This window comes from Somniosus microcephalus, chromosome 1 (assembly GCF_052327205.1).
Source record: "Somniosus microcephalus isolate GS21.2 chromosome 1, FLI_Smic_1.0, whole genome shotgun sequence".
In the NCBI taxonomy this organism is placed as follows: domain Eukaryota; kingdom Metazoa; phylum Chordata; class Chondrichthyes; order Squaliformes; family Somniosidae; genus Somniosus; species Somniosus microcephalus.
Window position 1 is genome coordinate 26,525,357 of NC_140987.1, and position 13,182 is coordinate 26,538,538.

Consider the following 13,182-nt stretch of genomic DNA (forward strand, 5'->3'; position numbering starts at 1 on the left):
CTACCCACTGAGCCACAGCTGACAGCAGTATTTGGGACTGCAATATTTTACAACAGGCTATAAACTGAGGTCACTGATTCACTGTAACTGGATGAGACAAATTTCAATACTGGGAGGTTTTTTTTAAAACCAGTATTTTGCACACCGCTTTCTGTGATTCCGAACATTCCTAAATGAAAACTGCAAACACCATGTAATCTACCAACGCAAGAACCCTCTACTTGGTAAAAGAAAATCCCCAATGTAATGCTGCTTCCGAAAGGGCGGAAGCAGAGTCGATAGCAACTTTCAAAAGGGAATTGGATAAACACTTGAAAAGGAGACATTTTCAGGGATATGAGGAAAGAGCAGGGGGGGCAGTGGGGCTAATTGGAGAGCACTTTCAAAGAGCCAGCACAGGCATGACGGGCTGAATGGCCTCCTTCTGCTGTATGATTCGATGAATGTAACGTTACAGCCTCAGAAATTGGCTTCAGTCATAAAACTGTTTGCAATGTAAGGGCGCGGGGAAAAAAACATTAACCTGGACGTTTGGGTGGTGGGTGTGGGGGTAGGTGGAAATGCTCAATGTGCATATGGTGATATTTAAATTGGAGAAAAAATCTGGAAGACTTCATTCCAGTTTCTCAACAGGACATTTGCCTCAAATATTCCAGGCAGCAATGTTACCCCTAAATTTTTTTTTGGGTGCGCGACCCATTCAAAATTTTGCGCGCGCACAAGATCTCGCATTGAAAAGCCGGTGACTGGGCCGCGCGGGACTTCCAGGCAGCAGGGAGCTTTGCCAGGCACATGAAGGAAGTTAAACAGCTAACAGACAGCGAGCAATCTGCAGCCAAACTGCGGCCCCGTTAAAAAAACAACATTTTCTCCACCTGTGCCTGTCGCAGCTGGGATGTGTTAAAGCCACCTCGAATTCAATCATCCCCCCCACCCCCCGGAGCAAAAACCACACAGCCCATTTCCAATTAAACAGCATTTTCCAAGTGGAATAATCTATTTTAAAAGGCTACGCAAGTAAGTTTATAGTTCAGAAATTGTGGATTGGCAGTTAGCTCAACTGTGCCTTGCTCGTCTCCCGTTTGATTTCTTGCGTTTTAATCAAGTTCATAATAAAAAAACGATCTTCACTAATTTTCTCCAAATTTACGCTCATTTTTGGGCTTCCAGTTTTTGGCTGCCCGCAGATTTTCCTCCCCAGCAATATTTTTTTTTACAAACAAAACTTTAGAAAGCACCTGAAGCCCCCCTTCCCCCCCCCCCCCAAGTTTTTATTGATTTTAAAAACTGGAGCCCAAAAAAAACAAGCATAAATTTGGAGGAAACTTTAAATGATTTTTCAATGATAACTTTACCACTTTAAAAACAATTGCCGCCAGTCGAACTACCCACTTTGTCGGTCAACTGCCCAACACAAGTGCATTCCAATGCCATTAAAAAAAAAGCAAGATGTCCCACTCATCTACCAGAAAGAAAGACTTGCATTTATATAGCGCCTTTCACGACCACCGGACGTCTCAAAGCGCTTTACAGCCAATGAAGTACTTTTGGAGTGTCGTCACTGTTGTAATGTAGGAAACGCGGCAGCCAATTTGCGCACAGCAAGCTCCCACAAACAGCAATGTGATAATGACCAGATAATCTGTTTTTGATATGTTGATTGAGGGATATTGACCAGGACACCGGGGGGATAACTCCCCTGCTCTTCGAAATAGTGTCGTGGGATCTTTCACGTCCACCTGAGAGAGCAGACAGGGCCTCGGTTTAACGTCTCATCCGAAAGACGGCACCTCAGAAGCAGCAAATCAAGTTCAAAATGGTCCTTGGTTTATTGAAAAGCACGACTGTTGGGTCCCGTCCGTCTTTCGGATGAGGCGTTAAACCGAGGCTCTGGCTGCCCTCTCAGGTGGACGGATGTAAAAGATCCCAGGGCCGCTGTTTGGAAGAAGAACAGGGGGAGTTCTCCCCGGTGCCCTGCCCAGTACTTATCGCTCAAGCGACATCACTCACAAGCTGGACTGTCAGGTCGTTATCACACATTGCCGTTTGTGGGAGCTTGCTGTGCACAAATTGGCAGCCGCGTTTCCTACATTACAACAGTGACTACACTTCAGGAGTACTTCATTGGCTGTAAAGGGTTTTGGGGCATCCTGAGGTTGTGAAAGGCGCTATATAAATGCAAGTTCTTTCTTTTTTCTTTCTCACCTCGCTGCTCATTGTGGTGCTCCTGACCAACCAGGGACACTGCTGCTGCAGTTGTACAGGGCCTTGGTGAGACCACACCTTGAGTATTGTGTGCAGTTCTGGTCGCCTTATCTGAGGAAGGATGTTCTTGCCATGGAGGGAGTTCAGCGAAGATTCACCAGACTGATACCTGGGATGGCAGGAATGACGTATGAGGAGAGATTGGGTCGATTGGGCTTATACTCGCTGGAGTTTAGAAGAATGAGAGGGGATCTCATCGAAACTTATAAAATTCTAACAGGACTAGACAGACTAGATGCTGGAAGGATGTTCCCGATGGTCGGGGAGTCCAGAACCAGGGGTCACAGTCTAAGGATAAGGGGTAAGCCATTTAGGACTGAGATGAGGAGGAATTTCTTCACCCAGAGAGTGGTGAACCTGTGGAATTCTCTACCACAGAAGGCAGTAGAGGCCAATTCATTAAATATATTCAAGAAGGAGTTGGATATATTTCTTAAGGCTAAAGGGATCAAGGGATATGGAGAGAAAGCAGGGACAGGGTACTGAATTTGGATGATCAGCCATGATCTCATTGAATGGCGGAGCAGGCTCGAGGGGCCGAATGGCCTACTCCTGCTCCTATCTTCTATGTTTCTACTAACCAGCAGCACTCAAGCAGATGTCTCAGCCTGTCTGTTCCCATGGCAACCCTTAGCTGAATCAAAATAAAACAAAGATATCTGGCTTGGTAGTTGCTGCTTTCCTAAACTGCCACTTGCTCAAGACAATATATTTACTGAAAGTGTAAATTGTAAAAACGTAAATAAATACCATTTCTAAAACCTTATTTGCAATGCGCTCAGTGGACTCCACAACCTATATTGAGAATACCCTATGTGAGGTACCTTTCGAAAAAGACTTGCATTTACCAGCTGCAGCCTATTTGGGCACAGCAAGGCCCCACAAACAGCAATCAGATAAATGATCAGTTAACCAGCTTCAGTGATGTTGTTGGAGGCATAAAAGGACGCCGGGAAACATCAGCTGTTGTTTGTCGAATAGTGGACCGAAATCTTTTGCATCCCACCGGAGAGGGCAGACCGGGTCTCGGTTAAATGTCTCACCCAAAAGATGGCACCTCTGACAGAGCAGCACTCCCTCAGTACCGCACTGGAGTGTCAGCTTGGATTATGGACTTGAGGACCTGGAGTGGGGCTTGAACCCACAACCTTCTGACTCGGAGGCAAGCGCGCTACCAACTGAGCCAAGGCTCACACACAAGAAACTGGGGCTATTAGGAACAGGGGAAGGCCATTCAGCACCTCGAGCCTGTTCCTTCATTCAATTAGATCATGGCTGATCGGTACCTCAACTCCATTTGCCCGCCTTTGCTCCATATCCCTCGAAACCTTCACTAAGAAAAATCTATTGATCTCAGTCTTGAATGTTTCAACTCACCCAACATCCACAGCCTTTTGGGGGACAGAATTCCAGATTTCTACTAGCGATCACGTGGGGAAGTGCTTCCTGATTTCACACCTACATGACCTGGCTCTAGTGTTAAGGTCATGTCCCTTTGTTCTGGATTCCTCTACCAGGGCACATAGTTACACTATGTCTACCCTATTGAATGCTTTTACCATTTTAAAGACCTTGATTAGGTCACCCCGCAATACTCAAGGGATTACAAGCCAGGTTTATGCAACCTGTCCTAATTTAAACCTTTCAGCCCCAGTATCATTCTGGTGAATCTGAGCTGTACTCCTTTCCAAGGCCAATATATCCTAGCTGAGGTGTGGTGGCGAGAAATGAACGCAGTGCTCCAGAGGGGGTCTATACAACTGAAGCATCACTTCCCCCCCCTTTCTATTCCAGTCTCCTTGAGATAAAGCCCAACATTCCACTCAACTTTTTGATTATTTTTGTACGAGCTTTTAGTGACTTGTTTACATGGACACCCAAATATTCTTGCTCTGTTGGGGTGGGGGATGCTCAAAATTATGAGGGGTTTTAAATATTTCTACTGATCAACTAGAGGACATAAATTTAAATGTAAACATATTGCTAAAAGAATGAAGAGAGGGGTTTGGGAGAATGTATTTTTACACAGAGGTTTTTTTAAAAATTCATTCATGTGATGTGGGTGCTGCTGGCAAGGCCAGCATTTATTGCCCATCCCTAGTTGCCCTTGAGAAGGTGGTGGTGAGCCGCCTTCTTGAACCGTTGCAGTCCGTGTGGTGAAGGTACTCCCACAGTGCTGTTAGGTAGGGAGTTCCAGGATTTTGACCCAGCGACGATGAAGGAACGGCGATATACTTCCAAGTCACAATGGTGTGTGACTTGGTGGGCAACTTGGAGGTGAGGGTGTTCCCAAGCGCCTGCTGCCCTGCCCTTGTCCTTCTAGGTGGAAGAGGTCGTGGGTTTCGGAGGTGCTGCCAAAGAAGCCTTGGCGAGTTGCTGCAGTGCATCCTGTAGATGGTACACACTGCAGCCACGGAATGCCCTACCAGAAATAGCGGTGGAAGCAGTTTCCAGAATCCCTTTCAAAAGGGAATAGAATAGAAACATAGAAGATAGGAGCAGGAGTAGGCCATTCGGCCCCTCGAGCCTGCTCCGCCATTCAATGAGATCATGGCTGATCGTCCAAATTCAGTACCCTGTTCCTGCCTTCTCTCCATATCCCTTGATCCCGAGCCTTAAGAAATATATCCAACTCCTTCTTGAATATATTTAATGAATTGGCCTCTACTGCCTTCTTTGGTAGAGAATTCCACAGGTTCACCACTCTCTGGGTGAAGAAATTCCTCCTCATCTCTGTCCTAAATGGCTTACCCCTTATCCTTAGACTGTGACCCCTGGTTCTGGACTCCCTGACCATCGGGAACATCCTTCCAGCATCTAGTCTGTCTAGTCCTGTTAGAATTTTATAAGTTTCGATGAGATCCCCTCTCATTCTTCTAAACTCCAGCGAGTACAAGCCCAATCGACCCAATCTCTCCTCATACATCATTCCTGCCATCCCAGGTATCAGCCTGGTGAATCTTCGCTGCACTCCTTCCATGGCAAGAACATCCTTCCTCAGATAAGGCGACCAAAACTGCACACAATACTCCAGATGTGGTCTCACCAAGGCCCTGTATAACTGCAACAAGACATCCTTGTTCCTGTACTCAAACCCTCTCGTTACGAAGGCCAACATACCATTTGCCTTCTTAACCGCCTGCTGCACCTGCATGCTTACTTTCAGCAACTGGTGCACAAGGACGCCCAGGTCTCGTTGCACTTCCCCTTCTCCCAATCTATTGCCATTCAGATAATAATCTGCCACCAAAGTGGATAACCTCGCATTTATCCACGTTATATTGCATCTGCCATGCTTCTGCCCAATCACCCAACCTGTCCAAATCATCCTGGAGTTTCTCCGTATCCTCCTCACAGCACACACGCCCACCAGCTTTGTGTCGTCTGCAAACTTGGAGATATTACATCTAGTTCCCTCATCCAGATCATTAATATATATTGTGAATAGCTGGGGTCCAAGGACCGATCCCTGCGGTACCCCACTAGTCACTGCCTGCCACTCGGAAAAAGAGCCATTTATTCCAACTCTTTCCTTTCTGTCTGCCAACCAGTTCTCTATCCAAGTCAATACCTTGCCCCCAATCCCATGTGCCTTAATTTTACACGCTAATCTCTTATGCGGGACCTTATCAAAAGCCTTTTGAAAATCCAAATACACCACATCCACTGGTTCTCCCTTATCTATTTTACCAGTTACATCCTCAAAAAATTCCAGTAGATTAGTCAAGCACGATTTACCTTTTGTAAATCCATGTTGACTTTGTCCAATCCGGTCACTTTTTTTCCCAAGTGCTCTGCTATTACATCCTTTATAATGGACTCCAGCATTTTCCCCAACTACCGATGTTTTCTCTCTACCACCCTTTTTGAACAGTGGGGTAACATTAGCTACCCGCCAATCCATGGGTACTGTTCCAGAGTCTATCGAATTTTGGAAGATGACCCGCAATGCATCTACTATTTCTAGGACCACTTCCTTAAGTACCCTAGGATGTAGATTATCAGGCCCATGGGATTTATCGGCCCTCAATCCCATCAATTTCCCTAACACCATTTCCCTACAAATGCTGATTTCTATCAGTTCCTCCCTTTCATTAGGCCCTATGTTCCCCGACATTTTTGGGAGGTTATTTGTGTCCTCCTTTGTGAAGACAGAACCAAAGTATGTATTTAATTGGTCTGCCATTTCTTTGTTCCCCATTATAAATTCCCCTGATTCTGACTGCAAGGGACTTACGCTTGACTTCACCAATCTTTTTCTCTTCACATATCTATAAAAGCTTTTACAGTCAGTTTTTATGTTCCCTGCAAGCTTACTCTCATACTTTATTTTCCCCCTCTTAATTAATCCCTTTGTCCTCCTTTGTTGAATCCTAAACTGCTCCCAATCCTCAAGTTTGCTGCTTTTTCTGACCAATTTATATGTCCTCTCCTTGGATCTTATGTTATCCCTAATTTCCCTTGTTAGCCATAACATCTTAAAATAAATATTTTTTTAAAGTAAAATTTAACGGGTATATGGGAAAAGGGAAGGAGAATGGGACCTGGGATGGCAGGAATGATGTATGAGGAGAGATTGGGTCGATTAGGCTTATATTCGCTAGAGTTTAGAAGAATGAGAGGGGATCTCATTGAAACTTATAAAATTCTAACAGGATTAGACACAGGAAGGATGTTCCTGATGGTGGGGGCGTCCAGAACCAGGGGGTCGCAGTCTAAGGATAAGGGGTAAGCCATTTAGGACTGAGATAAGGAATTTCTTCACCCAGAGAGTGGTGAACCTGTGGAATTTTCTACCAAACTAGGCAGTTGAGGCCAATTCATTAAATATATTCAAGAAGGAGTTAGATATATTTCTTAAGGCTAAAGGGATCAAGGGCGTTGGGGAGAAAGCAGGGACAGGGTACTGAATTTGGATGATCAGCCATGATCTCATTAAATGGCAGAGCAGGCTCGAGGGGCCGAATGGCCTACTCCTGCTCCTATCTTCTATGTTTCTATGGGACGAACTGGACAGCTCTTTTTGAGAGCTGGCGTAGGTGTGAAGGGACCAATGGTTTCCTTCTGTGCTGTAACACACTATGATCCTGCGCCATTTATTTCACGTTTGGGCACACGGTGACTTTTCAATTGCTGCCACACGCAGCAGTTGAAATTGCCGATGGCCTACATCCACCTCGTGTGATGAGGTTGGTAAAGCAAGGGAGCAGAATTTGGGGAGGGTGAGAGGACACAGTGCAGTGCACTGAAGGAGAGGTCAAGTTGCCCTCAATTTCCAACGCCCCAGTGCAAAATTCACGCTCATCACCTGTTATTCCAAAGAAATGTTCTGGCTTCTTTGTGCTGTTGCTAGGTTTCCATTTTGCAAAGAAGCACTTCTGGTAGATTTGTAACCATAACACAGGGTTAATAATTCACAATAAAAACTGGTTTGTTTCTCATTCTCCAAACATCAAGATACAGATGCACTGAAGTGATTTATCTGTCATTTGTGAATGTAGCATTGCCAACAAATGGCTGTTAGTGGTTTATTAATTTTGCATTATTGTTCGGATGCTTGTGATTCACCAAAAGAGACAAAGAGAAAGAGAGAGAGAGAGAGAACAAGAAAAATAGAGCGAGAAAGAGAATAGGACAGAGAACGAGAGAGAATCATAGAATGGTTACAGCAAAGGAGGAGACCATTCGGCCCGTCGAGCCCATGCTAGCTCAGACTCTGCAAGAGCACTTCAGCCAGTCCCACGCCCCCGCCTTTTCTCCACAGCCCTGCAAATTTTTTTCCTTCAGGTACTTATCCCATTCTCTTTTGAAAGCCACGATTGAATCTGCCTCCACCACCCTTTCAGGCAGTGCATTCCAGATCCTAACCACTCGCTGCGTAAAAAAGTTTTTCCTCGTGTCGCCTTTGGTTCTTCTGCCAAACATCTTAAATCTGTGTCCTCTGGTTCTCAACCCTTCCGCCAATAGGAACAGTTTCTCTCTGTCTACTCTGTCTCGGCCCCTCATGATTTTGAACACCTCTATCAAATCTCCTGTCAACCGTCTCTGCTCCAAGGAGAACAACCCCAGCTTCTCCAGTCTATCCACGTAACTGAAGTCCCTCATCCCTGGAACCATTCTCGTAAATCTTTTCTGTACCCTCTCTGATGTCTCCACATCCTTCCTAAAGTGCGGAGCCTAGAATTGGACACAATACTCCACATATACCCCCGGGTCTCTCTGTTCATGCACCCTCATCAGAATTGTTCACTTTAGTTTATATTGCCTCTCCTCGTTCTTCCTGACAAAATGTATAATGTTGCACTTTTCTGCGTTAAATTTCATCTGCCACGTGTCCGCCCATTCCACCAGCCTGTCTATGTCCTCTTGAAGTCTTATCACTCTCCTCCTCACTGTTCACTATACTTTCAAGTTTTGTATCAGCTGCAACTTTTGAAATTGTGGCCTGTACACCCAAGTCCAAGTCATTAATATATACCAAGAAAAGCAGTGGTCCTAGTACCGACCCCTAGGGAACACCACTGTCTACCTTCCTCCAGTCCAAAAAAACAACCGTTCACCACTGCTCTCTGTTTCCTGTCACTCAGCCTATTTCGTATCCATGCTGCCACTGTCCCTTTTTATTCCATGGGCTTCAACTTTGCTGGCAAGCCCATTATGTGGCACTTTGTCGAACACCTTTTGGAAGTCCATGTACGCCACATCAGCCGCATTGCCCTCATCAACCCTCTCTGTTACATAAGAACATAAGAAGTAGGAGCAGGAGTAGGCCATACGGCCCCTCGGGCCTGCTCCGCCATTCAATAGGATCATGGCTGATCCGAACCTAGACTCACGTCCACTTCCCTGCCCGCTCCCCGTAACCCCTAATTCCCTTAGCTCTGTTAGCTCATCAAAAAACTCAATCAAGTTAGTTAAACACAATTTGCCTTTAACAAATCCGTGCTGGCTTTCCTTAATTAATCCACACTTGTCCAAGTGACTGCTAATTTTGTCCCGGATTATCGTTTCTAAAAGCTTCCCCCACCACTGAGGTTAAACTGACTGGCCTGCAGTTGCTGGGTTTATGGACTAATACTTTATGCAAGAAGAGGTTATAACATGGACAGCGTGCAGCTTGAGTTTATTTTCCCACTTCACACAGGAGATAGCACTGAACTGACAGTAAGAAAAATACCTTTCACATGGTATGGATTTCGATTCCAGCTGAACTGAAGCCATGGATGAACAAGGCTGCCTGGGAGGAGGGGCGATGGGGACGCCGGAATCTAAAGAAGCTGTCTTTCGATGGAGTGTTTCGAACATGGCTCCTTGGGCCTCGGTGTCCACGGGGCAGGACCCGGCTCTGCTGTGGCTAACACTTGAAGGAACCTCCGGCCCCACGGCTCCCTGGAGGAATGTTTCTGAAGCTGCCTGCTCCGATTCCAACGTAGGTGAAGACGGAGGCGAGGGCCGAGACTTCCGCTTCGTAGATGCTCCAGACAGTAGTTTGAGGAAACCTTTCTTCTCCTTCTGAGAGGCAGCAAATAAAGAGTTTAGACCAATCATTATCAATGGTCTCATTTAACAGATGGCTCTGATATTTGGCACTGAGAATACTGATTATATATTAACATGCAACGAGAGACAAGAACATTCTTCTGTGTGCAAAGTGCGCTCACAGAGAAAGTCTTATTAAATCACTCGGAAAATCCCCTTATCCCTTCCAATTTTCTTCCCCTCTCTTAAAGGCATCGATGTCTCCGAGGTACCGTACAGTTCCCTGGGGGCCGTTACCATTATTCATGTGACAGCCTGGACGGTGGGAGCTGGCAGGCCGTGCGTAAGGGGCATCGCCACGGAGCCTGATCCTGTCCCTCACCAAAGCGCACTTCCCCGCAGGAGCCGCAGAATGGAACTCCGGAGCAGGAACCCGGGCCGACTATCCCCTGCCTAACCCAGTGGGCTGCGGCTAATTGTCGCACCCCAGGGCTGGGAGCAGTTGACATCAGCATTGACCGAGGCATGCACTCGAGATCATCTTGGCTCAGCTAATAAATTTAAACGGAGCAAATCAGGGAAGCGTCCCAATTTCTACCCTTCAGTTGAAACGCAATCGGCCTCAGCACTCTGGATCAGGGAGGGGGGGGAAACAGGCCAGGACGCCAGATCCTAAATCTATATCCAGCGCCTCCTGGTGGATAGTACGCACTGTACAGGCATCAGTGGAGAACAAAATCAGGCTCAGCTGCGATTCCCCTTATAGTCGAATGTCTGCTAAACCTCGCTATGCAGGCTTTTAAAAAAAATACATTCTTGGGATGCCGACATCGCTGGCAAGGCCAGCATTTATTGACCATCTCTAGTTGCCCTGCGAAGCTGTGAGCCGCCTTATTCTTTGTCGCGGTTTGATACAATTGCCTGGTTTGCTAGGCTACTTCAGCTGGCAGTTCAGAGTCAATCATGTTGGTGTGTGACTCGAGTTAAACATAGGCCAGATCGGCAGGCTTCCTTCCCTAAAGGACAAGAGTGAACCAGTTTGGTTTTCACAACAATACGACAGCTTCATGTTCACTTTTGCTGACACCAGATTTTTATTTCCCCCGTTTTAAATTTAAAAAACTGAATTCAAACTATCAAATTGCCATGGTGGGATTTGAACTTGCGGGCTCAGGATTATTAGACCAAGCCCCGCTCTCTATCTTACTTAAAAACAGAAAAATGCTAGAAATGCTCAGCAGGTCAGGCAGCATCTGTGGAGAGAGAAACAGAGTTAACGTTTCAGGTCGATGACCTTTCGTCACATAACGTTAACTATGAATAAAACGATCTATGCTGCTTGCTCAGCCTTTTAGTCACAGTGCAGTAAGTGACATTTTTACTGCAGGGTTGGAGGAGAGAAAACGTATTTGAAAAAGGAAGATGGATGGGGGAGTGGGGTCGGCAAAAGCAATCACGCTGATGCCTCCTACACTAACGGTGCTGTCAGCCGGGTCGAGCCTGCTGTAGGTTCAGTGCAGCACAATTCTCAAAAATCAGAACATTCAGTTTTCACAATCTGGAAATCGCTTTAAAGAATATGTTTCCAATCACCAGGTCAGTTTAACAAAATGTCCCAAACCTTTACTGGTGAATTTTTTTTTTTGTTGCTGCAATGAATGGACCCTCCTTGTCAAATGATACAGCTTCTCTTCCAATCGACTCTGATGTTGACTAGTGTGGCAAGGTCGGGGCTTGGTGGGTGGGGGGGGGGACAAATCAGACCCTGAAAAGGGCCTCTCAGAACAGGTACCCAAGATACACAGCGAGCAGGTTGGTCCGCACCACTGGGGCCGACCCACCTCTGTCCGCCACAATCCCGAGCCAGGGGGGGCCCTTCTTTTTGCCAGATTTTTAGGCTTCCCACCCCTTTGCTATTCTGCAGTTGCCATTTGCACCTCCTCTGGACCAATCTTTTGTTTCTTTTCTTGTTCCATTACCATTCCCTTTTGCCTTGCACCATCGTCCTCGTCATTTAATCACTTCTGCCTATCACAGACCTTCACTTTTTGTTCTTTTCTCTCTTCGCACCCCCAGCCTGCCCACCACCTCTGCTCCTTTCTCCCTGGCTCTGTACTTGCTTAAAACCTGTTCCATCTCCAACATCTTTCACTTCTGATGAAAGGTCATCGACCTGAAACGTTAACTCTGTTTCTCTCTCCACAGATGCTGCCTGACCTGTTGAGTATTTCCAGCATTTTCTGTTTTTATTTCAGATTTCCAGCATCCGCAATATTTTTACTTTTGTTGCCAATTTACCGATGCTTTAGAGGATGTGCTGTCGTCTGGTTTCTTTAGAAGCGAGCTGTTCTTCTGCTTTGCAACTGCATCACTAAACAATACTATATTTAAAGAAAGACTTGCATTTATATAGCACCTTTCACCACCTCAGGACATGTCACAGCGCTTTACAGCCAATGAAGTACTTTTGAAGTGGAGTCACTGTTGTAATGTAGGAAACACAGCCGCCAACTTGCGCACAGCAAGCTCCCACAACCAGCAATGTGATAATGACCAGATAATCTGTTTTAGTGATGTAGATTGAGGGATAAATATTGGCCAGGACATCGGGAGTAACTCCCCTGCTCTACTTCGAAATAGTGCCATGGGAGCTTTTACGTCCACCTGAGGGGGCAGACGGGGCCTCGGTTTAACGTCTCATCTGAAAGACGGCACCTCTGACAGTGCAGTACTCCCTCAGCACTGCACTGGAGCATCAGCCTAGATTTTTGCGCTTCGTCTCTGGAGTGGGGACTTGAACCTACAACCTTCTGACTCCGAGACGAAAGTGCTACCCACTGAGCCACGGCTGACACTTCTCCAACAAATTTAAAAAAAAGAAAAACACCTCACCTTTTCTCTGTTCTCCTTCTCGAATTTATTAGCAGCTGAGGCCGTCGCAGGCGGGGCGACAGAGACCGCCGGAACGACGCAGGTTGCCATGGCCGACGGCTCCCCCTCCAGAGACGTGGCACTGATGTTCGGAGGGGTTATGGCGGCTGCTGCGGAGGTGAGGGCAACACCCGGCCTGGTTGCCGTGGGAGCGGCGACCACGGTGAAAGGGGCGACCGCCTGCAGGGCCTGCTGTGGGTGCTGCAAAGAGACAACTTGCTGAGGAGCCACTGGAGTGGTAGGGACGGGGAGAGCCGGGTTGTGGGCTTGTATGGGAGTCACTGCTGCAGTCGGTCTCTCCTGGCCCTGGGCAGCAGCTGTTGGGTATAAAGAGATTTCATTTGTTTTTTTAATTTTTTTTTTTGTTATTTCTGAATTACAAAGCAATAGATGGAAAATGTAAGGTAAAATTTTAAATTAAAATAATATGGGAGATTTATTATAACAGAAAATGCTGGAAATACTTAGCAGGCCAGGCAGCATCCGTGGAGAGAGAAACCGAGTCAA

General features: G+C 46.4%; 1 protein-coding gene across 3 annotated transcripts in view; it reads right to left on the bottom strand.

Annotated features, from left to right (window-relative positions):
* sh3rf1 (SH3 domain containing ring finger 1) overlaps positions 1-13,182 on the bottom strand; it is a 214,542-nt gene that overhangs the window by 2,991 nt on the left and 198,369 nt on the right. For all 3 annotated transcript variants that reach the window (XM_085975577.1, XM_085975656.1, XM_085975616.1), the window contains 2 exons: positions 12,637-12,992; positions 9,443-9,777 (listed from right to left, as the gene is read on the bottom strand). In XM_085975577.1, the coding sequence (XP_085831703.1) occupies positions 9,443-9,777; positions 12,637-12,992 (691 nt within the window). The remainder of the gene's footprint in view (positions 1-9,442; positions 9,778-12,636; positions 12,993-13,182) is intronic.